Genomic DNA, 6922 nt, shown 5'->3' on the forward strand with positions numbered 1-6922 from the left:
GGGATACTCAGGCTATGATTCAATCTTTCAGCCTCTATCCTGGGTTTTGGTCCGGATGACCCTGAGGCTGCTGGGCCTCCTGCATCCTGCTGGTCGAACATGCCAGGTGGCATATGCGGGCTCTGCAGCGGGACCTGAAGTTCCAGTGGGCGCAGCATCAGGGTAATCTGTCCGATTGCGTGCAAATCTCAGAGGGCACTGCACGGCAATTGCAATGGTGGCTCACGAACTAGGATTAGGTCAGTGGCAGATCCCTCTCCCTTCCCCAACCAGAACACACAGTGCTGCCGGATTCATCCCTTCTGGGATGGGAAAGCCACATGGCAGAGGCTCTGGTTTCCAGCAGAGTCTGGGCTCCACATCAATCTTCTGGAGCTTCGGGTGATTCGTCTTGCACTAAAAAGCATTCCTCCCCTCTGTCCGGGGAAGAGTAGTGCAGGTGTTCACGGACAACACCACGCCATGTGGTACTGTAACAAACAAGTCTGGGTGGGTTCGTTGACCCTATGTCAAGAGGCCCTCCGCCTCTGGGCATAGCTGGAACAACAGGGCATATCCCTGGTGGTTCAACACCTGGCAGGTTTATTGAATGCCAGGGTGGATTAACTCAGCTGCAGGTGCCTGATGGATCACGAATGGTGTCTTCACTCGGAGGTGGTGCAAGGTCTCTTTCAACAGTGGGGAGAGCCTTGGTTAGATCTATTCGCCACCGAAGAGAACACGCAATCTCAGCAATTCTGCGTGTTGGATTTTCCAAGGCAGCACTCGCTAGGCAACGCTTTTCGTCGTGAGTGTAATTGCCGTCTTCTATACACCTTTCCGCCTATACCACTTCTGCCCAGATTGCTGAAGATCAAGCGCGACCGGGCCCAAGACATTCTTGTGGCTCTGGATTGGGCACAAAGAGTGTGGGATCCCGAGCTGCTCAAGATGGCCATCGATCCTCCCATCCGACTGCCTTTTCGGGAGGATCTTCTGTCGCAGCAGCAGGGGACAGTCCTCCACCCGAACCTGAACTAGCCTCCACCTCCTTGCGTGGCGATTGAACAACGGCAGTCAACGTCGTTTGACCTGCCTCCTGAAGTCTGCGATGTTGTCTTGGCAGCCAAGCATCCCTCCACTAAGACGGTATATGCCTGCAGATGGACCAAATTTGTGGCATGGTGCACAGCAAAGGCTGTGGATCCCCTTTCCGCCCCTCTTTCTTAGGTTCTCTTGTTCCTCCTTTCTTTGGCCCAGCAGGGCTCTGCTCTGGGTACTCTAAAGGGTTACCTCTCGGCCATTTCAGCCTTCCTTGGGCTTCCTGATCAGCTTTCTCTTTTCAAGTCCCCTGTTTGAAATAGATTCCTTAAGGGCATTACTCCTCTTTTTCCTCCTGTTCCCTTCGTAATGCCCCAGTGGGACTTGAACTTGGTTCTTACATATCTTATGTGCGCTCCCTTTGAGCTGCTACATAACTTTCCTCTCTGGCTTCTGACCTTAAAAACCGTCTATCTGGTGGTCTTCAAGCAGGGTGAGTGAGCTCCAAGCACTTTCTCCTAAGCCTCCTTTTCTGACTGTTCATCCGGACAAGGTTGTCCTACGAACTCGTCCTTCCTTCCCAAAGTGGTTACTCCTTCCATATTGGACAGACCATCACATTGCCTACCTTCTTTCCGCCTCCGCATCCTTCCAAAGTAGATGATTGGCGCCACCGTCTAGATCCTAAGCGTGCGCTTTCCTGTTACTTGGATCGCACAAAACAATTTCGGGTGGATGACCAGCTCACTGTTGGCTAGGTGGGCGCCAAAAAAGGTCGGGCCGTGCACAAATGGACCATTTCTAGATGAGTCGTTTTGAGCATCAAAGCTTGTTATTCCTTGGCAAAGAAGGAGCCTCCAGTGGGGTTGCACACCCATTCCACCAGGGCGACGGCAGCTACCACTGCTTTGGGACGTGGAGTCCCCCTTAATGACATCTGTCAGGCAGCTACGTGGGCATCGCTGCACACGTTCACAAAACACTACTGCCTGGTCAGCCAAGTCCGGAGAGACGGCTTCTTTGGCCGTTCTGTTCTCCAGGACCTCCTTGTGTGAGCTTAGTTCTCAGACCCACCTCCGGGGTTGGTATTGCTGGGGTCTATTCTAAGGTAAGGAATCTATAACCAACTGTTTCTTTCAGATGAACAAGTTACTTTCCTTTGGTAACGATAAATCTGTAAGAAACATCGGTTAGTTATAGATTCCTTACCGCCCCACCCATCCTCCTCGTTCTGCGAACTGACTTCTAGGGTTAAGGACTTCCTCTCAGGGCCCTAGTTTTGTGCACCAGTGGTCAGTGTCTTGCATGGCTCTGTGCTTCTGCCATAGAAAGTCGTGTACAGAACTGACGTCAGCACGCGATGGCGGCGTCTGTGTAGCTACCGCAACGTCATCCCGGCTACCACGACGCCAACTACGAACGCGGAGCTGACAGACGCCACCTTTCAAAGGGCAGGGGTACTGCTGATGAAAAACTTTCTGGATCCAGTGTGACGCCTTGGGGTAATTCTAAGGTAAGGAATCTATAACTAACCTATGTTTCCTACAGATATATCATTACCGAAGGTAAGTAATTTGTTCATCCAGCAACAGGCTCCCCAAAGTCTTCTTCCGAACTCCACTAGGGCAGTGACTCATGCTTATTGCAGACATCTTATAGGCAGCATCCTGGGCCCACCCATGTGTCTTGGTATTAAGCCAGGACAATATACTCGGCCTCATTTGGTTGAAGCCAAGTCCACCTGTTCAAACTCTGCCTCCTCACAAGCTGTGAAATTAGGTTGAACTATTTGAGAGGTCTTGAGCGCAATCCAGCATAGTAGACAGAAGCTGCTTTTTGGTTATTCCACTACTTTTGAACCTTGCTCTCCCTCCTTGACATCACCCATCCTTCCCTCCATGTCGGTTACTGTGCTTGAACCTTTCATGTCGCAAAGTCCTACAGCTGCTTGTGTTAGTGGATGGTGAGAAACAGTGGATTAGTCCTGGTGCTTACAACGACGCGTATGCCGAGGTCCTCACACTAAGTGACATCTTTCTTGCCCCCCAAGTGGCTGCGGGGGGTTTCCATAGAATTAAAGCGTGCTGGTGTACTCATAAGGTTAATGTTTGCCACTTTGTGCTCCATCTGTGTTTTCTGTAGTTTTTGTGGCCCCACTTTGTCTTCGTGTTCTGTAATTAGATTCTTGCTAAACTTTTGTCGTTGTTAGCTTTGCATGAGGAGCAGTAAAGTCATTGCACAGTCAATCACTCTTTGGAAAATGAGAGCATATTGATATTTTTTATTATGCTGTATGAATTATTAATCGCAAACTGGCTTTACAGCCTCATGAATTGAGCAGGCTTTTAAACTCTTAGCATCAAGCTGAATAATGTCTGCAGATGCTTCTAAAGTGTTCCCCGATGGCCAGTTTCTCTATCAGTATGTAGAAAGCTGCCTTCTTTTGGCCATCCAGTCCTTGTGGAGAAGATATAAAGAATGGTGTCAGAAGAGGGTTGAGAGAGCAACTTCTCTGGGGTCTTAGCAGGGCTGTCTTTTGGTGTAGGTGAGAAGTAAAGCGTTTAGGGGTCATGTTTGTGTTTAGGACACCTCTACCTTGCAAAAGTTAAGCTGAAGAAGGATTCCAGAGTTGATGGGCCTACAACAAGGCCATTATCACCATCTTTGTGAGTCGCAGACTCTCAAATCTATCAGAGTTTTGAGTGCTAAATCAGTTCCGACGACCTGCTCTGTGAATTGGCTCCAGGTGTTAGACGATAGAGAGACTTTCGGGTAAGGCATGCAACATCAAAATAGCTTCTGTGCAAGACCAACTCCCAAGGATGCATTCAGAGGGCCAGGTTGTATTGTCTTTACTTTGGGCATGAAGAGCTCATCTACAAGTTTGTGTGGCTGGCCAGCAGCAGTAGCAGCCTGCCTACAAATGAGTATTATAAAGGAAGTATGAACTGTTGGAAGGGGAAATGTCAGGCCCTAACCACCAAGCTGATAAGAGATCAAGTTAAATTGAGCTGGTGAGTTCAAAACCGCTTTACAATGCTTGTTACATTTTTGATCCTCTTAAATGTCCTTTTTATGTCAAAATACTTTGCAGACATGAATTTGATATCCTCCCCACCACTCCTGAATACGTCGTTTATGCAATTTAAAATACGTCGTTTATGCAATTTAAAATTCACATCACTAACTTCTGCAGTTTTTTCCAGAATAGTACAAACTGATTTTTGTCAAGTTTTATGAACGTTCTTACATGAATTAAATACTGAACTAACTCATTTACTTAGAACATAAAATGTATTGGGTTATGCGCTGCATACATGCCCATCGCTCCTTCATGTTCACTTCATAGAAGATATTCATTGTGGGCTGTGTACGGCTCACTCATGTATTCAAAACTGGTCCTCTCGCATCACTGGTGGGAGAACATTAAGCGAGTAATTCAAAGTTCCCCGTCTCAGAACATCTGCAGAGTGCCGGTGACTCCCTTCTAGCTTCAGTGCCTACCATCAAGAATCTTAATATTGTCATCTTTCCTGTCTAGAACTGTGTTCCAACATCACTAATATATAAAACTATTTGAATTACACAGAAAACCCTATTGTTCTACACTTCATTGCTGCTGTTCCCGCAGTGTAGACTTAAAGTCCTTCAGCGTGGTCCTTGTACCTGTTCACCGTCTTTGCTGGAACTGGAAACTGGCAGCTTCCAACTCCAGCATGTTTTGTCTTCTAAGAAGCAAACTCATAATATTCCTCCAAAACGCCCCCTCCAATTTTTCTGACCTAGCTGTCTTGAGCTGTCTGAATTTCTGTGCCACCTAGGAGTTGGAGGGCACTTTCTGATTGTAGGTTTTCTTTAATGCAGCAGTACCCACCTTGGGTTATGTATCATAGATGTTCTTGGGCCCCTATGCGGACCTCAGAAATAACTGTCACTGCAGCAAAGAGTTACTGCCAAGGAACTCTAATTGTGGAGGCTCTAGGTATGAGTGAACTTTCCACGGTAAAAGAGGGATCTTTTGGAAGAGGTTTCTCTGCTCAGCCACTGGGTATTGTCTCGGTAGACTGGCTGCAGTAGTTCAGCAGTGGTCTGTGCCTGCTATGCTTCATCCGGGATTTAACCAAAGAGAACCCTGAGGAAGTATTTATAACCAGTGTTTAAAAAATGGCACCGGCAGGTTGGCCAGAATACGACCTTGGCACTAGTCCCAAATGTAAACTGAGTTGAGATGCATATAAAAGTAAACTGGTAATTTGGGAGCCCAGGACACATTGCAGGTAAGGAAGGACCTATTTTCTTTCCTCTGATTGGCGTAACAGTCTCCTCCAGTAGCAGTCTTCCTACTGTGAGCTTGATTCCTTTTGTCGGTGGTGTGCATCACCCCAGCAGTTCAGGAGAAGAATTTTTTTTCCCTGTCTTTATGATCAATGAACGTGGCAAGATTGTTGAGTCTACAGGGTGGATGTAATTTGAGGCTCTTCCTGCTCCAAGAAGATATGTTATTTGCAGTGTGGGCTCTACAAACGTCCACACACATTTGTGAGTGATCATTTGAGTGGCTGATTATTCATGACTTTGCGCTTTTTCTCTTACAGGATCTTATGGCAAAGGTAAGGGCGATGATTGCTGCCTCCAAAAAAGTCCAAAGCGGTTCCTCCTGGCACCCGACGAGCTGACCAATGAGAAGCAATTGGAAAGGAGTAAAGGAATATTGTGTTCAAGCCAGACTACTTCCAGTCTATCTTTGACCAGCGGACAAGATGAGGGACGGTCGCAGTCCTTCAGTGTGAGGACACTAGGCAACGGTTGTGGCTGCAGGTTACTTGACGGGAAGACAAGCCATCGCTCCCTGCTTCAAAGATCAGAGCTGCTGGTGGGCAGAACAACCTCTCACTTGTAAGACCACTGTCCCCATCCATGGAAACCAACTTGAGCTGGTGTCAGTAGTGTGGGAGCCGTACTTGTATGCTCAGTGTCTGCACAACACTGGTCTCTGGGGTGCCCAAGAGAACCTTGTTCCCTGTAAATTATTTTTGCATTAACCATATCAGTTTGTTACTTTCACCCAGAGCGGTGTAAAAATGTAAATTTGTAAATACTCTCTTGTTCCTGTGAAGATATTGCAAAATAAAGTGATACCAAAAAACCTCTTAAATTGTTTGTGAAATTCTTTATTTGCCTCACATTTTGTAAATATTTTGTAATATGTTTAAGCTGCTGGAAGGATACTGGAAATAGCACTGAGTTATTTGTACCACTACAGTATGAGAGTGAGACAGTGCAATTGTCATGTGATAGTGTTTTCAAACGTCATATCTTCGCATCAATCCAGGTATGTTAGTTTTCATTATAAGAGTATTGTTTTGCTTGCGCATGTGGGTCTTTCTTGCACAGAGCAACAAAAGCATTACAGTCCTTAACATACATGATGTTCAGTCCTCTTGAAGAGCAGATCTGGGATACTAGTGCCGAGAACAGGTCTATCATGACACCAGTGTCTAAAGCCTCCTTTCTCTACTCCAGGTACTTCCCTCTGTCCACTCTACTAGGAAGAAGGTATGTGACTTCTAATAGTATAAATCCTGATGTCTGCCTTCTCCACATCAGTATCCCTGGAGATTGATCGCTAAAGACTTGTAATTTGATTTATTTCTGTACCTTCCCATATGCTATCATAAGCATGTCTCATTGAAAGAGCGTTAATACACCAATCGCAAATGACCTACCCCCATTACTTAGAACTGTGTCTTTGTACCCTAATGAATGTGCTTAGTTACTAGCTTTGAGGAGCTTGGCTTATACTCTTTGTATAGGTCTAGTTTTAGTTGTAGTGACTGCTTGCATGCCCTGTTTCACAGTAGGCCAAATAAAGCTTTTCAAGCAATATCTCACCTCTGTTGTT

General features: G+C 46.4%; 1 protein-coding gene across 5 annotated transcripts in view; it reads left to right on the forward strand.

Moving 5' to 3' along the window:
* SFSWAP (splicing factor SWAP) overlaps nucleotides 1-6175 on the forward strand; it is a 628330-nt gene extending 622155 nt beyond the window's left edge. For all 5 annotated transcript variants that reach the window (XM_085632760.1, XM_085632762.1, XM_085632761.1 and 2 more), the window contains one exon: nucleotides 5616-6175. In XM_085632760.1, the coding sequence (XP_085488886.1) occupies nucleotides 5616-5696 (81 nt within the window). In that variant the 3' untranslated portion in view covers nucleotides 5697-6175. The remainder of the gene's footprint in view (nucleotides 1-5615) is intronic.
* The last annotated feature ends 747 nt before the right edge of the window (nucleotides 6176-6922 follow it).

This window comes from Triturus cristatus, chromosome 11 (assembly GCF_964204655.1).
Source record: "Triturus cristatus chromosome 11, aTriCri1.1, whole genome shotgun sequence".
In the NCBI taxonomy this organism is placed as follows: domain Eukaryota; kingdom Metazoa; phylum Chordata; class Amphibia; order Caudata; family Salamandridae; genus Triturus; species Triturus cristatus.